At 54.0% G+C, this 20,240-nt stretch overlaps 1 protein-coding gene and 1 gene segment (V, D, J or C); one reads left to right on the top strand and one right to left on the bottom strand.

Moving 5' to 3' along the window:
• Window positions 1-912: 912 nt before the first annotated feature.
• Window positions 913-15,026, bottom strand: PRAME (preferentially expressed antigen in melanoma). 3 transcript variants are annotated; one of them, XM_032603445.1, is made up of 6 exons: window positions 14,939-15,026; window positions 13,348-13,391; window positions 5,948-6,022; window positions 4,199-4,518; window positions 3,250-3,858; window positions 913-1,812 (listed from the first exon to the last, which is right to left on the bottom strand). In XM_032603445.1, exons 3-6 carry the CDS (start codon window positions 5,990-5,992, stop codon window positions 1,236-1,238), a joined length of 1,551 nt encoding a protein of 516 aa, XP_032459336.1. In that variant the 5' UTR covers window positions 5,993-6,022; window positions 13,348-13,391; window positions 14,939-15,026; the 3' UTR covers window positions 913-1,235. The 3 variants fall into 3 exon arrangements, with proteins under 3 accessions (XP_032459336.1, XP_032459337.1, XP_032459338.1); XM_032603446.1 differs by lacking the exon at window positions 14,939-15,026 and adding an exon at window positions 14,242-14,357; XM_032603447.1 differs by lacking the exon at window positions 14,939-15,026 and adding an exon at window positions 14,297-14,324 and having other exon boundaries at window positions 13,348-13,524.
• A 3,357-nt stretch (window positions 15,027-18,383) lies between these two features.
• The window catches only part of LOC116739222, a 280,988-nt gene continuing 279,131 nt past the window's right edge, over window positions 18,384-20,240 (top strand). Inside the window, 2 exon segments of the V gene segment in view lie at window positions 18,384-18,429; window positions 18,532-18,833. Of these exon segments, the coding sequence occupies window positions 18,384-18,429; window positions 18,532-18,833 (348 nt within the window).

Here is a 20,240-nt window from a genome sequence, read left to right as displayed (position 1 = left end):
TTAACCATTGCGCCCCCAGGGAAGCTCGTGTCCCTTTCATTTGGATGGGCTGTCTTGGGGGGTCCCACGGGGTGGTCCCACCCCACCCCCAAACCAAATCTGACGTTCACCTGCTCTGAGTGCTCCCAAGACCTGGCGTGGGTTTGCTCTCTCTTGGGACCCAGAATCCAGGGCATCAGAGCTGGCTTATCACCTCCTTGACAGGGAAGAAGGGGGGTCTTCCCGGAAGAAGGGCATTCTCACCCTGGTGTGACCTACCTCCGCACAAAACGACGAACTCTTTTCAATGTGGGAAACGAATAGTAAACAAATGTTATTTGTCTATGTGATCTTACTAGTATTTTGCTAGCAGGAATTAGGATGTTTTTACAGGACACAACTAACTGAATTCAAGGGGCTGGACGCAGTGGGAAGGCGGGTATGCGCTGGTGAGTCCCAGAGGCTCCAGATGGTCTGTGGGTGGATTTTGCCCCCAGGACTCGGGGCCTGACTTTGCACATTGAAGCCCTATCCTGGCACCAGCCAGGGCCAGGGATGGAGGCTCTGTATCTGCTGGATCCCCTGGGGAGGGTGCTAGAGTCCGGTGCCTGGGTGGAGTTGGCAGCGAGGGTTCCTTGGAAGAATGTTCCCTCCAGTGGTGCTCACTATTGGGCACTTAGTACATTCCAGGCCCTGAGGACGCACCTTGTGTGCAAGGATAGACTGAACGGCCACAGAAGTAAGTGAGGAGCTAACAGATGATCCAGAAACAAGACCAAAGGGAGGGAGAAATGGTGCTGTTAACTCTTGGGGCTGAACCTCGTCCAGCCTAGGGTGCCTGGGCCTCACACATGCTGGCTTCTTAATCACTAACAGGAGATTACTGAGGTTTAAACGGGAGAATCACGGTCACAGATCACAGCGAACACCAGGTGAATGACACTGAGGTTCCCTTTATTTCTGACCATTTCTTTATAACTATCCACGTAGGGATAACGCCCCCATCTACTTCTCAAGCCTGAATCCCCCTCTAGAAATTTAGATTCACATTTCTAACTCTACAAGATGCATCTCCCCGAAGATCCCATCAAGCCCCCAAGTCATCATCCCCCCCGCCCAGCTCTGAATCACCTTTCCTTTTCCCGCTAACAATGAACAACTGTCTGAAACTATAGCTTGTGTTTCTTCGAGATGCGCTGACGTCTGAGCGGCAGTGTGCGCGTGCCCGCGACAAAGCCTGCGGCTCGTTCGCTGGGCTAGGCGGCCATGTAACAGGGGCACAGGATGGGCTCTGGGTTGTAGAAGGTCCTGTCGCCACAGTGCGGACAGGGGTCGCCGCTGAACCAGACCATACTGGGAAGCCCCAACTCCTGCAGCACCTGCTTGAGCCGGGCGTGCAGGTGCGCCAGGCGGCCCAGGTGGACGGTGCCGTGCACGTCCTCGTAGCTCTCCAAGGGCGCGGGGTACAGCACGTGGCTCAGCTTGCTCAGCCCCACGGTGTGGCGCAGCAGGCTCTCCAGCACAGCCATCGAGATGGGGTTGCCGCAGAAGCTGAAGGTGGTGAGCTGGGAGCAGTGGCTCAGGGCGGGCAGGAGGGCGCTGAACTGGGAGTCCATGATGCCACACTCGTCCAGGTCCAGGTCCTGGAGGGTGGCCGAGGCCTTCTCGATCAGGACCCAGAGGGGCTTGGAGCTTATGCTGGTCAGGTTGACCCCGCTGAGGCTCAGATCCTTCAGCTGGCTGACGCTCGGGCACTGCGACAGATGCATCAGGTCTGCCTCTGACATCAGGCAGTTGGTAATCGACAAGGTCTCCAGGGGGCTCTTCAGACACCTGGAGAGAGACAGAGCAGTCAGTCCCGGGAGGATGGAGGTGGTGGGCGGAGGGATGTGGGGTGGCCCAGGCCTCAAGGGAAGAGACGCCCGTTTCACCAGATCCCAGTCTTCCAGAGGATGCTGCATGGTCAAGGGAGAGGTGCCAGGCCAGCCCAAGGTTGAGCGGGGTCCTTCCCCATCCCTTATCTGCCGTGTGACGGGGTCAAGGGAAGGAATCCTCGAGTGCTCCCTGTGCTCACCCTTCAAGTGGGGGACGACATACCCCTGCCAGGTGTTGTGAGCACAGGTAAGGTAACAATGGCAGGTGCCCACCGGGGAGCCTGACCCCGTGTCCCAAGTGAGAGAGGGGAGCAGCAAACTACAGTATTGGCAGACATGACCTAAACTGCTTTTAACTCGGGCTTCCTTCCTGCCGCCTCCTGGACCCCATCACCTGTTTCTCTGTTCCCAGTGAGAGTACTGGGATCTGTGCTTAAAGGGCTAAACCAGGCAACGTCTGGCAACGTCCACAGGGGTCCAGCCGGCAGGGGCTAACTCTGGTCGCTGTATCAGCCACAAACCATCCCTCACTTTCCACAACTCTTTTTTTGTTGTTGTTGTCCTTGTGTCATGAACACGTTTATTCTTAATGCTTTGAGTTTGCAGTTGCCAGAAAGGAAATCAATCCAACTCTTTCACACAATAAATCAGGCTGCATTCTCTCATCTTTCATCATTGTGTTCCAGGTAAAGCTATGATTCTACTTTAAGAAAGAAGAACAAATTTCTAGAAGGAATAATGTTACTGAAGAATTCCTATATAATCAGAAGCCTTAGAAGGAAATAATAGTTGTAATTTGGCCTCGAGATTGGAGCCACTTCAGTAGTGACACTCATCTGACTTTCTGCTTCTCTTCTCTGGACACTTGAGGAGCAATAACTGCTTAATGTCCTGATGGGCGCCACAATTCTTCACTCCTGCTCCCTCCCCGTCATTTCCACAATCACCCATTTCCCACATCACACCTCACCTGGAGCCTAAAGCACCCCGGGACAGACAGGGAAGTGGGATAGGTGGGAGGGACAGGCTCACGTTGGATGGGCTTTCCCCTGGTGAATGTCCTCCTGCTTAGTTATTTTCCATCATCTCAGCTTATACATCACTCTCTCAGGAGAATTCCCCAAGCCACCCTCACCTGGCCCAAAGCCCCCACGATGCAGGTTCCCGGCAAAGAGCCCCCTTTGACAGGCAGCTAACTGAAGCCACACCTCTGACCCTAACCCGGGAGGCTATGTGAAAAGATGCCGGGGGACGGACTGGCGGCATCGTGTGGACCTCTGAGTGGCCCGTGCACCCTGGCACCATCCATGGCAGGCAGACAGTAGACAGACACCCCACGGATAACGAAACGAGAGAGGTCTGCCCTGGTCTGCAGAGAGACCGCGCCACGCCTCACCTGAGCACCTGGTCCAGGCGGCCCTCAAGGAAGGAGATGGAATCCAGGTAGAGCTCCTGCAGGTGCTGCAGGCTGGGAAACTGGGAGGTGAGCTGGCTGACACAGCACTCCTCCACGCCGGGGACGGCGTGCGGTGTCATGTGGATGTGCGAGAGGAGCAGCCGGCGCAGGTTGACCATCTGGCCCAGGTGCGGCGCGAACCTGCCCAGGGTGGCCAGCTTCCAGGTGCAGTTCACCTCCAGGTCCTGGACAGAGTCGAGCTGCACCAGCGTCAGGATCCTCCTGACGTCGTGCATCGGCATGGAGAAGACCCTCAGCTTCTGACAGCACAGGCGGAGTGCGCCCCTCCTCCGCTTGACCTTCTTCAGGAGGTAGCTTAGGGACGCATCGGGGGTGCCCTCCTTGAGGCACAGGTCCATGAGCACCTCCACGGGGGCCGAGGTCTGCTTCAGCCACGCCCTTGCACCTTCCACCCGGCGCCTCTTCCTCACGGGCCCGGCCACCTCAGGCTCCAGCAGTGAGCACACACCAGCCCTGGTGCCGGACCACACGGTCCAGAAGTCCTGGTGGGCGTTCTGGCGCAAATCCAGCACCTGCAGCTTCCACCGCCTGCGGGACGATGGGAGACACGCTGAGCTGTGCGGAGACCCACGGGGACCAGGACCGCACAGCTCAGATCCCAGGCAAGGGTGCTACACCCCAGATAGCAGCTGCTCCTCGAGCTTCCGGGGCCCCTCCTGGTCCCCACTTTAAGCACCACGAGAAGGGGGTGAGCCCACGTGCCTTTTGTCACCTCTGCACCTTAAGTAGCCCTGCACGCCTGAAAGCCTATTCCCGGAGTGGAAGCCACGGCCCCAAGGCCTCCCCGTGGCCCCGCACCCCCCTCTCCGATGCCAGCTGCTTCTTGCTCAGACCCCCAGGCCCCACCCGCCTGCTGGGTCGCCCTCACCTGGGGCGGACCTCCTGGGCAAGCAGGACGTCCAGGCCGTCGACTGCAGCTTGGAAGGTCTCCAGGTGAGGCTTGTGCTCCTTCATCAGGGCCCCCAGCGGGAGGCAGGGGAAGGGCCAGGCCTGCACCATCGCCTTCACGGCCTGGCTGCGCATCCCGGCAAAGGCCGTGGAGAACAGGGGTGGGAAGAGCTCAGCGGGCAGCTCCTCCAGAGCGGCGATGGCCAAGGCCTCATCCCTCAGCAGGCTCTGGACGGCCAGTTCCAGGAGTTTCGGTGGGGCCCGGATGCCCACCCTGAAGAATCTGCTCCAGAGTGAGTACTGGAGGGACACCAGAGAGCAAGGGGTGGGTCTTTCTCTGGCCAAGGACCGGCGACCCTGCCGTCCCTCCACCCTCTAGGGGACCCAATGCAGGGCCAAAGACACCCCTCTGGCCACAAAGCCACAGCTCTGGCCCTGCTGGCGCCAGGCCCCAATGAGGGGACAAGGTGACCTCTCGCCCTATCCCATATCCACCCATGCTGCATTAAATCCCAGCCCCTCTGAAAGGTGGGTACCTAAAAGCCTGACAGCTGACCCCACCCTCTCCGGAGAAAAGCTTCTGATTATCACTCAAGGACTGAAAACAACAGGAATAAGGACTTTAGCCCAACATGGCCTCTTCCTAAACTCCAGCAAATAACCCAGATGGGAATGATGGAGGAGCACCACACAGTGGGTACCGTTACCCCATTTAAAACTCTTTAAATCTGGGCTTCCCTGGTGGCGAAGTGGTTGAGAGTCCGCCTGCCGATGCAGGGTATGCGGGTTCATGCCCCGGTCCGGGAGGATCCCACATACCGCAGAGCGGCTGGGCCCGAGAGCCATGGCTGCTGAGCCTGCGCGTCCGGAGCCTGTGCTCCGCAACGGGAGAGGCCACGACAGTGAGAGGCCCGTGTACCACAAAAAAAAAAAAAAAAAAAAAACTTTAAATCAGAAACCATAAAGCAGCATGACAGTATTTGATAGCATGTGATGTTAGAGATTAAGAAGAAAAAAAACTGATTCCAAGATGTACCTATGAGTATTACTATTATGGAATTGTTTTTATTCCATGGAATTAAAAAAACTTCATTTCTAAAATGAAAACAAACCAAAAAGGCCCTTTAAACGAGTAAAAATCACAAAACCATAAATGATATGAACTATAATTACTAGTCACAAACCAAATATGTAAAATGTCATCCAAAAATTCCAACTAATTAGATGTCTTACATCAAAAAAAGAAAAAAAATCTATTTGGTTAAGAAATACTGTAACTGTCTATGAGTGGCATAAACCAGAGCAGAAATCAAAACGTTTGGGATTAAGGCAAAACTTCACATAGAAGCAAAAGCAAAGCCTGCTACCGCAAACGTGTACAGAAGGCGAAGAAAAATTCTCTACAGGACCTTGGCCTGCATGGCCTGTCCTGTGGAGACCCTGGCCTGGGGCAGGGGTCAGGGCCCGAGGCCCCAGATGCCAGGGCGGGTGTGGTGCAAGAAGCAATGTGCTCAGGCCTCTGAGTCCCTCCTCTGGCTCCTGAGAAGCCATGATAGGCCTTCCTGGCCACACTTTTCAGATCCCAGCTGAAATTTCCATTTCAAATGGAAAGCGGAATCTGATTACTGGAAATCCATCCAGCTAACGCTGATTTGACTTTCTCCTTACACACAACTGATAGGATCCTCTGTCCACTCGTGAAAACAAAAGATAAAAGAAGAAAACCAACCTGCAAGCATATTTGTTCGAAGAGCATGGGCCACGTCAAAACCATCCCAATGTCTTAAGACAGCTTTGTGCAGACCTAGTGGTGTCACCCCAAAGGAAAAAGAAATATGACACAATTCCTGAGAGTCACACAGTCACTTATACGTAACCTAAAACTGCAAAATGTGTGCCCGTTCATGGGGGAACAGAGGTGACACTGAGGGATGGCGGGTCCTCCAGATTTTGAGGGTTAAGGCTTCCCCAAAGGAGGTCAGGTCAAAATTACAACTAGGAGCTGGCTGGGAAGAGGGAAGGGCTGGGCATTTGTAATGAGACCAAGGAAATTACCCAAGAGGAGGTAAAGTGTGCTGTGTTTGGAGGAATTCAGAGACTTTTGTCAGGATGGGCCTGAGAGATTGCCAGCAGGAGTCGCTACCGGGGGACCTGGTGGATCCCTTAAAGCCAAGGCAAACCCAAGACTCAAATATTCCTCCCTCTGTCCCTGGAGGCAAAGGGTGTTTCCTCCCAGAAGCGGGCAAAGGGTGTTTCCTCCCAGAAGCGGGGATATGCAAATTGGCTTGACAAGATGAAATGTAGCCATGTGGGCTGGGAGAGGCTGGAAGTGTGCTGGTGGCCAAACCTGGGACACACCTTATTCAGCCTGAAAGCCACTGAGGGGGTCAGGGCCATGGGCTCTTTGGGCTCTTGGAGGCAGGGAGGGAAATAAACGTGGGCCAAGCACACATATCGGTGTCAGCAAAGGGCTGCAACCAGCAGAGGACTTGCCCCGAGGCTCAGGCGTCCTCTTCCACATCCCAGCCCAGGCTCTGTCCAGCAGCTTCAACCCTCATCATGACCTTCAAAGGCCCCTTCCCAGTGTTTGTGGATAACTTAACATTTCCTCAATCCTAGGAAACAAGGAATGCAAAGCGGCTTCAAAAAGCCCCCCGACCCCTCCCCTAAGGCTTTCACTTACTGGGTTTCTGATGCGTGAGCGTCCTTAGGCCCACAAACAAAATTCAGCTTTTCTCTTGCTCTGCGTTAAGCACAGCTACTCTAACACCGAACTCTCCTCAGGGGACGTGAAGCTCTGCTCGGTGTTGTAGGGTCTGGGGGCGATGCCCCTGCTGGGCTGGCTCACATGTTGGTTCTGTTGAGGTTTCAGAACACAGGCTGAGGGAACCTCTCCACCCCCTGCATTGTGACGCCTCGACAATTCTATTCTGCGGGCGAGGTGGCAGCATTCTCTGAAGGATGCTCTCTGGTTTGGTAATTTCCCAGAGACTGCTTTCTCCAAATTTCTACCGTCCCTATCAGCAGTTTGCCTAAAACAGGGTTAAGCTAGAATGGGCTCTATGGACACTCAACTCCCAGACCATCACCTTGACTGGTCACCTGCAGGAAGTCGAGATTAGTAAGTGAAGCAGAATATTCCTGATTCTGGAGCAGCCACTGAGTGGTGCTCACACGTTTCATCCAGCACCACAAATAACCTTCAGAGAAAAGCTGAAATTCAGTTAGTTTCCTTTTCAGCCTGGTGAGCCGGGGACTTGGCCAGGGGTGGACACTGCCATGCTCCGCTCAGGGAGTAACCAGAAGACCTGCTTGCGGGAGGGGTGTGGATGGATCTGCCCCACAGAGCGTTAGGAAGAGATGACTGACTTCACGTGGACCTCGGGGAAACAGGAAATGGCAGACGTCCAAGCCTGGGATGTTTCCATGGGAACCCAGCATCCAGGAAGGAGATCCAAGGAGGCAGGAGGGACCACTGCCTTCGAATGATGTAAAAATGGGAAGTATAAGCCGAACATTCATCCCCAGCGAGCAGGGGACACTCCTCTGTCCACCTCCACCTCCATGCAGAGCCTGTTTGTCCGGAGGCAGAAGGACCAGGGGCACAGCTGCAGGAAGACCTGTCCTTCCTGCCCAGTGTCAGGACTGGCCCAGGACGACTCCCAAGGCCCAGGCATGAGTCAATTGGGGGGACGTTTCTACCACGTCCTGGTCACCTGGTCTCACGCTGTACAGGCCAGAGCAGCTTCTGAGCTCATGGTGGAGGGGTGTCCTGTCCCCCTTCCCATCTCCAGTCACAGAATTTCTACTGGGATCGCAAAGCATCTGCCCCCAGGGCCTTCCTGGGGTCTTTAGAATGCATGTGTGTCCCCAGGTTCCTGCTCCTGGCCTGTGCTGACGGCGCAGCCCCCTCTTTCTGCATCCCTGGCAAGTCAGCCCACCTCTCCCAGAGCCTGGGGTCTGGCCACGATGCGGGGAGGGTGGGGGACCGGACATCCTTCCACTGGCATCAACAGAAATCACGGATTTCTCCCCAATTCTTCTGACATAACAAGTGTAGAAGAAGGTAAAGAAAAGGCCAGCTACTTTTCTGCATTCAAAGAAGCACCAGAAATGCTGGAAGATGACCCTTCCTGGCTTCCAGAGGAAGACCCCAACCCTGCTGGTCTTCAGAGGCAGCAGGCTGACAGAGGCCCTGGGTGCCAGGCCGATGGTGGCTTCTCCTCCTTCGGCTCTCTTGACCCAGCCTCGAGCAGACAAGATCCTACTCAGGATCTGGTATGTCTCCTTTCCCTCTGCAGTCAGATCGCTTCTTGCCCTGGAATATTTTGCCCTCTGGGCCTCTTGAAAAATCGAAGGTCTCCGTCAGCCCTCTCTGCCTCTTCCTGCACTTGGCAAGATGTGGTTCCACTTCAGATCCAATGACATCTAGACCGAAACAAGCAAGTCTCCCCACTTCTTCCTCCCCAGTGAGGACACATCTGACATCCAGGTCACCCTGGGTCCAGCCAGTTAATCCCGAGGGAAGTGCTTTTAGAGGCAAGTAGGGGTGCGGGAGGCTGAGGGCCCACTCCAGGCTGGTTGGGCGGGGGATGGCCCAGGACGAGGGGGGAGGAGGGAAATGGCAGCAGAGCCGTGGGCCTGGTTTCCTGGCTCTCAGAGCTGTGTCCCTTATATGCTGAAGCCATGTCTGGGACCACTAAGGGCACTTGGGGACTGGGAGTGTCCCCAGGATCTGGCTCTGTTTGCTTTGGCCTGGGGGAGGTGCCAGTGGCTGTCCCCCTTGCCAACTCCAAGGGACAGAGAGGGAGCACTGACCCTAGACAAAAAGATGAGGGAGGTTCACAGAGAAGGGGAGGCCCCAGTCTTGGCCTTTGGCCCCGGAGAGGATGCTTCTCAGGACTGCACGGTCAACCTTGTTATTGCCTGAGATGGTGGGAACTGTGCTTTTGGAGAGAGGAGGAGAGAAGAGGGGTCTCGTGTTGTATCCCTGTCATCCAACTGACCCCAAATCTCCAACACCGAGCCATAAGGTTACTGTGGCTCAGCGTGACACCAGGTGCGTTGGGCTGTCCGGCCCTTTGCACTGGACTTTTTTCCACTGGAGGAGCGTTGGTGAGCCTCAGGACTCGCGGAGCACTGGCTCCACCTTTGAGTGGACAGCCCACCCTGTGCTGAGGGCTGGCAGGAGGCACCAGGCAGAGGGGACGTGCTCACAGGGCGGTCTCCCGCCCAGCTGGTCCCCTCGCCCCCATACCCAGACTCCCCCTCTATCGGCAACCCTCGATTTACTCAAAACATTTACAGAGTGCCTGGAGCAGACCATCCACTGCTGTTCTGGGTGACGGGGAGGAACAGCCCAGTGACAATGTCATGGTCGTCTTCTAGTTAGAAATACATAGTAGGGAGATGACGTACAACAGGGTAAGTATAACTGACACTGTTGTAGGTTACGTATGAAAGTCATTGAGAGAGTAATCCTAAGAGTTCTCATCACAGGGGAAAAACGTGTTTTCTGTATAATTTTGTATCCATATGAGATGATGCTTGTTAAGTCAACTCACGATGCTGCACCCTTTAAGCTTGTACAGGGCTGTATGTCAATTCTATCTCAGTAAGACTGGAAGAAATAAGATGTCATGGTCTTCCACTCAGGGTGTCTCTGAGGCACGGACCTTGTATTCAGCTGAGCAGACAAATGAAAAACAAAAACAAGCAGGCCGAATAAATAATGACAGGCGGACGTGGCCTGCACGGTGGGGCAGGGCCACCAAGGCGACCATGCATGCTGGAACTGCAAAGCCAACCTTCATAATCCAAGGCAAAATATGACTTTTCCTGCAGCCGTTACATATTTTTTGAAAACGTTAAGAACCCTCTTAACACGATCCACTGCAATGTTTAGAAAAGTAAAAACAGTAAAGGTTTTTTTTTTATTTTTCTGTAGTACGCGGGCCTCTCACTGTCGTGGCCTCTCCCGTTGCAGAGAAGAGGCTCCGGACGCGCAGGCTCAGTGGCCATGGCTCACGGGCCCAGCCGCTCCGTGGCATGTGGGATCCTTCTGGACCCAGGCACGAACCCGTGTCCCCTGCATCGGCAGGCGGACTCTCAACCACTGCGCCACCAGGGAAGCCCAGTAAAGCTATTTTTTTTAGTACACTGTGATTTTAAGCACTGAGAAAGTGTTTTGTTTCTTTGCGAAAAAGTCATCAAGAAACCTCTCAACACTGCTTCCCTGCTTCTCATCATAACTTTCAGTCGGGGCTGAGTGTCCTTCCTACGTCCGGGCAACCTGTCACTCTGCCTTTTTTTTTTTTTTTTTTTTTATTTATTTACTTTCGGCTGCATTGGGTTTTCATTGCTGCATGCGGGCTTTCTGTAGTTGCATCGAGCGGGGGCTACATTTCGTTGCGGTGCGTGGGCTTCTCATTGCGGGGTCACTCTGCTTTCTAAGCCTGGATCTGCTTCCAACATTTCACCCTTTGTGTTTTCAGGGCCTGACATTATCTCCAGGTTCCTTTACTGTGAAGATGTTTGCGGGCATCACTGCCTCTGGGACATCTTCATTTTTTTGTCACAACCATGCTCTTCACTGAAGCGTCTCCAGGAGATGGGGACAAGGAGCCTGAAGCTGGATTCTGAATCAGAATGATGAGTCAGTCAACAATTCCTCGTGTTTGGTAGAGCTTAAATCACCAAAGCGTTTCACTCTCCTAGCCTCAGGTTCTCCCTCAAGATCTGAAACGTCGGCAGGGGCTTTTTCCTTTCCCTGTGCAGTGGCTGAGGCTCAAAAGGGCGAGTCCTTTGCACCTGTGTCACAGAGCCAGCCACGAGAGGGTGACACGGGAACGAGGCCCCTGGCTCCTGGTCCAGGGCTCGCTAAGCCATCAACGTGCCAGCCCAGTGGGAGTGTGCCCGGGGAAGTTGCCTGTGGATGGGAACAGCCCACTCTGTTCGTGGACAGTGGACAAGGTCGGGGACAAGAGCGGAGGACAGGAGCCTCCATTCAGGGGACATCACCCACCACAGTCTACTAGGCACTCAGCAGGTCTGTGGGTCCTGCCAGGTCTTCCAGGAAGATGGGGGGAGGGGCGATATATCGGGGAGAAATCCAGAAAGGCCTGCACTCACTGGTACCTCGGCTCAGCAGCCGTACCCCGGGAGCTCAGGCTCCAGGAAACCTCCCAGCACTGCTTGCCCTTGGCAGGAGGAAGTAAGCAGATTCACTGATACGGTGTCGCCTGAAGGATTTGGGAAGCAGCTGTGCACAGAGGCCCCTCCCACACGTGAGGCAGGGGCTAAGAAAGGTGTGGGGAGCCCAGCCTGGCGCCATGGCTGCAGAAGAGCTTGTGGGGGTCTCCGCCATGGCCTGGGGTCTGCTCATGGTCTGTCTGCACAGGTGAGAGGCACTAAGGAGGGGACCGTCTGGCAGCCCAGGGCTGACCCCCTTCCCTTTTCTCCCTCCACCCTGAACATCTCTGGAGTGATGACCTTGACCTCTCCCCTTTGCATATCCTGCTCCTCTCTGGGTCCTGAGCCCAGTCTGTCCTGACACAGCCACTCAGTGTCTGTGGCTCTGGGACAGAGAGGCCACATTTCCTGCTCTGGAGGCAGCAGTGATACTGGGGGATACAGCCCAGTGTGCTGGTATCATCAGCACCCATATGCTGCCCAGCACCCCCAGGGCATGAGATCGTCCTCGCTCCTGGGGTCCCTCTCCATCCTCCAGCTCCAGGTCCGCCTCCCTGGCCTCCTTGGGCTGCAGCTGGATGAGTCGTTGTGCCCTCTGGGTGCTTTCTTTCCGGGACCGCCCCTAGGCCCAGGGGTCCCAGCTCACAGCTTAGGGAGACCAAAATCTCCCTGGGCTCACCCACCCTGCCCCTGCCCAACACCACACAGGAGTCAAGTCTCTGGGGGCTGATGCCAGCCCTGCTCCTTCGCCCCAAGCACAGGTTCTGAACGTAACCGTGGCTTCGGGAATGGGACCCCAACACATTGCAGCTGCTTCTTCTAAGAAGGCAGCAGGATGAAAGCTCTCTTGGGAAAATGACTTGGAAAAATAAAGGCTGCTCATCCTCCTCCCGCCGTGAGGGCTTCAGGATGCAGATTGCATGCAGCTCCACGATTAACAGCACTGAGGGGGCAATAGGACATCCTGGGACATGATGAGGTGCAGAAGCCCAGTTTACCTGAAGATGTCTTCCGCCGCGCTGGTCCAGCTCACGCTGGCCTCAGGTCCTCCGACACCTGGTCTCCCTGGTTTCCTACCGTCTCAGTCACCCGTCTCCACCCAAGTCTGCGAATAAGAACCCAATTTCTCGGGCTTCCCTGGTGGCGCAGTGGTTGAGAGTCTGCCTGCCAATGTAGGGGACATCGGCAGGGTTCGTGCCTCAGTCCGGGAAGAGCCCACATGCCAAGGAGCGGCTGGGCCCGTGAGCCATGGCCATTGAGCCTGCGCGTCCGGAGCCTGTGCTCCGCAACGGGAGAGGCCACAACAGTGAGAGGCCCACATACCGCAAAAAAAAACAAACAGAAAAACCAACAAAAAAACAAGAACCCAAATTCTCCAAAAAACAAAGACACGGTGTGTTCCACACGTGTAGTTACGAAGCCACAGTGAGAACTCTGCTGGGTAAACTGAAAACCGGGGCCCCGACCCTGCCGTTTCAGCGAGAATCTCTTCGTCACCAAACCCGAGAAATTTCTCATCGGCTGAAGCCGCAGACAATCGAAGGAAAGACCTCATGCTCGGGTCAAAGGTACCTTCCTCTAAGGGCACTAACCGCCGTCCTGCAGGCCCAGTTCTGCCCCTTTCTCTGGCCCCCACACCCTGGCACCTCCCGAGGGGACCCCATTGCCAGCGCAAAGCAGCGCCCAATGAGCTCTGGCCATCCCCGCAGACCCGGGTTCCCTGGATTATTACGTCCCCCACGCGGAGCTGCGGGCTCCTCACGGGGCACGTGGCCCGGGTAGGCCCAAGGCGGCCCCCCCACCGCGTGTGGCCTCCGCTCCAGCCCCAGGTCGTCAGAGCTCGTTTTCCGCTGCAGAACAGGAGCGGGGGCCCCGGGCCCCGGGGACTAGCTCAAGGTCACCCCATGGGAACGCGGGGGCACCAGGACCGGAACTTACCTTTCGTGCCGCAGCGCCACGCCACACGATCCCCCGCTTGCGCTCTGCGGACAAAGAACCGCGAACTCAGCAGCGCCCCGCCCGGAAACCACGCGGCCCGACCAATCCTGCTTTCTGTTTCCTCCTGGGGCAAATCTCACGAGATCCTGGGATCGCGAGTGGGGTCTTCCAGGGAGTCTAGAAGGGGTCCGTTTAGTACGCGGGGAGGGAGTGGGGAGAAGGGGAGGGGTGGCGTCTGTGGCCATGCCCACTGGACGGCCGGGTGGTGAGAGTGGGGATAGGGTGGGTCAGGGGTGGGATGGGGGAAAGGTAGGGTTGGGAGGATGGGGAGGAGATGGGGGATGGGTGAAGTGGGGGGAGGAGATGGGATGGAAGTGAGGTGGGGGAGGGAGGAATCGTGGAATGGGGGAAGGGAATGGGGGAATGGGGTAGGATGGAGAATGGGGTGAGGTGGGGATGGGGTGGGGGTAGGTGGGGGGGGGGGGGAGGGGTGGGCGTGGGCTGGGATGAAGGGGCTTTTGAGATCCGGAGGGAGGGGTCGAGGCTTAGAACCCCCCACCTCCAGCTCCTCCCCCCCACCTCTGGGCCTGTTCTTCGGCAACCCCTTCCTCTCTGCAGGGCGTGGGGTGCCAGGGCCGGCTGCGGGGCCCTCGCTCCACTCCCACCTCCCTCTTGTAGATAAGGTGTCCCTGCCCTTGGCCAGTCCAGTGCCCCCTACTCTCTCGACTTTACCACTTATGTGACCCCTGGGGCAGCGGAGTCCCCAGCCAGGGTTTGACTAGATCGTCCTCCCTCCAGATTGTGCTTCCCACCCCCCCACCCCCCCATTTGGTTTTCCAGTTTTTTTCAGAAGCCAAACAGTTGCTGCGTCTGGTCTCTTCCCCTCCGTCTGACCTCCGCAGCCCCTCTGATGGCCTCAGCTTGTGCTGGTCCTGAGTGCAGGGTTCACCTCCTTTGACCAACGGACCCCTTCAGACAAAGTCAGAAGGGGCCTGGAAAAGGAAGTTGGGGCGGGGCGGGGTGGGGGGGGGCGGGACCGGACCCTCCCAAGCGGTGCCCCTCAACCCTGGGGATGTCGCGTCCCGGCCACCAGAGGGCACTGGAGACATGGAATCCAGGACGGTTTTGGCACCTCCTTCCTCCCAGCCCCCCTAGGGGAGAAAGTCGGGCTTCTGGAGAGATGGTGAGAGCCAGGTGGGTGAGGATTCTTGCCTGGAGGGGTTAAGAGCAAAGCGGAACTCCAGCCCTGTCACTAACGCTGGCCTGGGGGACCTCCTTTGGGTCCTTTGAATTCAGCTTCCTCACTCAAGCCCAGTAAGTGTGAGGCTGTGTCCTTGTCATCCAGGTGACCCTAAATCTTTAACCACAGGCCACCAGAAGGTAGTGGTGGCCAAGAATAACAGGCAGGGCAGTAGTGATGGCTATCTTTCGTGGCTCAACCCTGCCATTCCCCCACACATCCCCCGTGCCTGTGAGCTAACAGAGCTTAAGGTGTCCAGCTACACCCATGGTTGGATGGATGGATGAATGAATACATAGGTACATGCGAATGAGGGAATTGTGTTGATCCCCCTGGACCTGGGATTGTTACCTGGAACAGGGCTGGTAAAACCTCAGTTTTTTCACTTTGGAACTGGAGACTCAGCCTCCCCCTCCTTCCTCTTGTCCGGACTCATTCAACAAACATTTGTCCTTGAGCGGCTGCTGATGCAACACTCAAGGAGATAGTGCTCATAAGTTTTAGGATGGAGCCAGAAAAAAGCCAAAACAAAACCAAAACAAGAAGACCATTGTTTTAAAGAGACAGGTTGTAACTAATTCTCTGAGAGGGCAAAGGATGCATCTGTGGGACTTGAAATGGAAAGGGGATCCCTTTGAAGATTGCCGAACGTTATTTTCATGATTCGATGGCTGATTTAAGGCCTGATTTCAGGTTGACACACTGAAAAGATGACGTCGGAGATATTTGAAAGCAAAGGTCACAGCATTGCTTATATTGTGTGATATAGTCCTATTCATGTACAAGTAAACATGAAAGTAACATTGATTCATTTCATTGCTTCAAGCAATGCTCACAATGTTTACCATGTTCCTGGGGCTAGACTAGGCCTGGAGTAGAAGAAGCAGTGAAAGTTACAGGGACCCGCCGCCACCTCCTGGAATACATGGAATGCTTTCCCTTGAACATTGCACTTAAGCATGTCAAGATGTCCAGAAGATGGTCACTAAAATGATAACGCTGGCCATGGTAAAATAATTTTCTATATTTTGGGGGGTTTTTTGCTTGTGTTTTGTGGTTTGGTTTTGTTTTGTTTTTTGGCCTCGCCGCACGGCACGTGGGATTTTAGTTCCCCTCCACCCAGGGATCGAACCACGCCCCCTGCAGTGGAAGCATGGAGTTCTAACCACTAGACCGCCAGGGAATTCCCAACTTTTCTATATTTGGGAGTAAACTTTTCCATCATAAATGTTTTCCTTGACCAGTGATTTATTTTGGAGATATGAAGAAATTCAGTCACCCCACACAGCCTCTAGTCCCCCAGTCTGCTGCAAGATTAAGCTGACAAGGAAGGTCTTGGAGAGAATCCAGGATGGCTGGTCTGCTTTCCTAAGTCAGTATGTCCTGATTTGGGGGAACCACCACTTTTGAAAATCCTTTTGGGGGACTCTCTTGGCGGTACAGTGGTTAAGACTTTGCCTTCCAATGCAGGGGGTTTGGGTTTGATCCCTGGTTGGGGAGCTAAGTTCCCACATGCCTCGTGGCCAAAAAAGCAAAACATAAAACAGAAGCAATATTGTAACAAATTCAATAAAGGCTTTAAAAATGGTCCACATAAAAAAAAAAAAGAAAGAAAGAAAGTCCTTTTGGGGTAGCTATGAATGAGCTCAGAGGGAAAGGCAGGAGCCTTCAGGTAGAGGGCAGCATCCTTCCATCCCAGACTCAAACTCAGGCCTCCTGAAGTCAAGGGCCTTGTAGATGCAGAGGGCAGGAAGCCCCTCCCCAGGTGTGTGTGTGGTGGAAGGGGGAGATCAGGTGTGTGGGGAGGGGAACTCATCAGAAGGCCAGGTGCTCCGTGTCCCTCAGAACCAGCTTCAGAGCAACTTCTTGGGAAGAAGACATCCTCCCCCACCCCCCGCCCCTTCCTGGCTGGAACAGGGCATCTACCCACTCCCCTGCGTGTCAAGCCTCAGGACTTGGAGCAAAGGAGGAACTGAGAAGCATCCAGTCCTTTGAGGGTCTGGCTAGAACACGAGCAGAGGAAGGAGGGTTTGCCCCTTTCCTGTCTCGCTGCTGAGCGGGGACATCTCATCTCATTTTCCTCCGTCCTCAGCAACTTCGGTATCAGGTCTTAGGACTTGGTCTGAATCACACCAACAGCTTTCCTGAGTCTGCAACTTGCAGACTGTGGGACTTAGTCTTATCTTTAATAACAGACATTATTATTTTAACCATTGTGTAAAATAAAAAAGCACAAACATGTTCAAAACACACTTAAGCAATAGTCATGAATCAAAACTGATTGCTTCCCCAAACATCTTTCTCCTTTTCCCTCAATCCCCAAGGCAAGCCTTTAGCTTTCCCCACCATTGGCCATAGAGTCACCTCTCTTGGGCTCCTGAAATGTCTGTCACTTGGTATGAAGAGCTGCCTCACAGGCATAACCTGGTACCAAGGCTGTGGTGGGGTGGGCTAAATAGTCCTGGGGTGAGGGTCCAGGCCACCTGGTGTGGCAGGGGACACATGCCATCGTGGAGGGAGTTAATGGACAAAGGGAAATGAGGTTAGAGGGGATGGAAGGGATCAGGGGCCTGGTGCTGAGCTTGATGGGGAAGGAGGGAGGAGGGGAGAGCGATGCAAGAGGGATTTCCAGCCCCCACTCAGCTGCCTCCCAGCGGCTTGGTTGGAACCGTCTGCAGCCACCAGGGGGCAGCAAGGGCCAGGATTTGGGGAAGGTACTTGAAGGTTACACTGTCCTGCGTGAGGTTTCAAGAGGGGCTCCCCACGGAACACTTCTCATGTCCCAAAGCATTTGTACCCCAACAAATCATCTTAAAACGTGCTAATAAATGGCCCAGGGCTCAGGCTCGGGCCTCAGACTCAGAGCACTGCAGAGACAGAGGCTGGAGGGGAACGTGAGGACCCTCCAAACTGAGGGGGATAAGAAGGAGTTGGGGGGGTGGGGGAGGGATGGATTGGGAGCTTGGGACCAGCAGATGCAAACTATTATATATAAGATGCATAAACGTCAAGGACCTATGGTATAGCACAGGGGACTGTATTCAATATCCTCTGATAAACCATAATGGAAAAGAATATGAAAGAATGTATATAGAGTATAACTGAACCACTTTATTGAACAGCAGGAATTCACACAGCATTGTAAGTCAAGCACACTGCAATATAAATGTTCAGTGTCTTTGTTCTTTTCTTTCTCTTTTTCATTTTTCACAGCACTGTGCGGCATGCAGGATTGGAGCTCCCCGACCAGGGATCAAACCTGCACCCCCTGCAGTGGAAGCACAGAGTGTTAACCACTGGATGGCCATGGAAGTCGCTTCCATAAAATGTTTTTAAAAAGAGGGAGTTGAGGGGTTACTGGTCCCCAGCTCTGCCTCTGACTCCTGGAAAGTGGGGCAGTTGGATCTTTCAGCCGCCTGGGCTCATGGCCTCTCCTTTGTCCCAAGAGCACAGAGGGGACCTTCTGGGATTCCTCCCCCAGGAACCATGACTCTCACACCAGGAGAGACAGGAAATCTCGGCCTGTATTCCTTTCCCACAACCTGTCATGGACTCGTTCTGTCCTTACAGACCATGCGAAGGGGTTAATTCTCCAGTATTGTCTGCTGTCCAGGGATGTAGAAGAATCTAGAACAAACCATGTCAGAGGGGGTGAGAAGAAGGGATGAGGACAGGCCAGGTGCAGGAAGCAGATTTGCATGGAAGCCCCTCCCTCCTCTGGGGGGGGGGATAAGAGAGATCTCAGGGGAGCAGGGCGAGGGCTGGGGGCTCAGAAGGCGTCTGGGGCGTCTCCACCATGGCCTGGGCTCTGCTCCTTGTCACCCTCCTCACTCAGGACACAGGTGAGGCCTCCAGGGAAGGGACCCCAGGGATATCTGACCTATCGTTTGTGTCTTTGTCCTCTGAGTAACAGAACTGACTAGATGTGTTTCTCCTCTATCCAGGGTCCTGGGCCCAGTCTGGCCTGACTCAGCCTCCCTCAGTGTCCGGGAATCTGGGACAGACGGTCACCATCTCTTGTGCTGGAATCAGCAGTAACATCGGGGGTTATGCTATGTCAACTGGTACCAACAGCTCCCAGGCACGGCCCCCAAAACCTTGATTTATCAGGTCAATAAACGACCCTCAGGGATCCCTGATCGCTTCTCTGGCTCCAAGTCTGGCAACACGGCCTCCCTGACCATCTCTGGGCTCCAGGCTGAGGACGAGGCCGATTATTACTGTAGCTCATATACAGGTAGTAGCACTTGGCACAGTGGTCCAAGGTCATGGGGAAGTGAGACCAAAACCTCCCTTTAGCTCCCTCCAGCCTCTTCACTTTTAAATACAGGCTTTCACTTGTTGCTTGTTTGTTATATTTTATTTGCCAATAATGACAAACTTAAATGAATTGAATATTTCATAAAGAACTGCTTCATAACTTTTCCCAGATCCATCATTTTTAACTATTGCCATCTTCGCTTTTCATTATATCAGCTTATCTCTCATTTTCTCTCTGCCTATATATGTCTTTGTGTATATGTGTTGTGTGTGTGTGTGTGTGTATGTATTTGGATGTGTATCCATAGTAAACATCCATAGATATACATACTCAACACACCCACACACGTAAACAAAACATTCATTTTCTGAACCACTGGGAATAGTTTTCTTCCATCAGCATCACGACTGATACATTTCTTTAGACAGAGTTCACATGAAATCACAGTCAGCATTTAAGGTGTAGAATCAGGGTTTTTAATGTATTGACAAGTTAGTCCATCCATGATCACTCCAGAGTCCAGATGCTTCCTGCCCCTCAAGACACACCTCATTCCACCTGCAGTCACTCCCTGTCCCCCTCGGACCTTTGTGCCAGGATCCCCCACATAGCCTAATGTTTCCAGGCTCATTCCTGTAGAAGCATATTCACTACTTCCCACTTCTTACAGCCGAATAATACTGCATTATAAGGATGTACTTCATCTGATGGATCAAGTAATCAATTCACAGATTCACATTCATTTTTTCTCTCTCCTGTCACAACCCATTACAGAGTGATCCTTTCGGGGCCTAGGGAATGAAAATTCTACGTTCACCTCACTTCCTGAGATGAAATGAAAACACGACATTCCCCTCAGGGACGTCTTCAGGAGGCAGTCAAGGCTTCATCTTCTCTCTTCTCAGAGCCTCCTAAGGATCCCGGATGGGGGCATCTCCCCTTCATTCTATGTGCTGTTTGCATGTGTCCTGGATGAGCTGGAGGGGCAGGGAGGGGGCACGGTCTCAGCTGCATCAAGCAGCCTGAGACGGTCTTTATCCCGACGATGACTCACTTTTACTTTTCCACTTTCTTTTTTCAAAACGTTTCAGGTGCCTGTTTTCTACCATCTGCAAGGCTTCAAGGCCAGGTTTTCATCTTACACTTGCAGTTTTTCATGAAAATATTCTCCATGTCTGAGTCCTGCTCTATGTAGCTAAGGAGAGGAAAAGTAGTCATGTCTCTTTCAGCGTATTTTGCACAATTCCTTTGATTATGAAATGCAGCTTGGTCCTGGGTGGGGCTTCCCTGGATTTCCTGGAGCCTGTTCTGAAGACGGCAGACAGGGTCCCAGAGGAAAGACAAGGAAGCCTAGAGTCAGGCATTTAGCCTTGAGGGATGTGGGTGGGTCCT

Source organism: Phocoena sinus, chromosome 14, assembly GCF_008692025.1.
Source record: "Phocoena sinus isolate mPhoSin1 chromosome 14, mPhoSin1.pri, whole genome shotgun sequence".
NCBI lineage: Eukaryota > Metazoa > Chordata > Mammalia > Artiodactyla > Phocoenidae > Phocoena > Phocoena sinus.
Note: the sequence above shows the minus strand (reverse complement) of the source record. Positions and strands in the feature narration are given on the sequence as shown.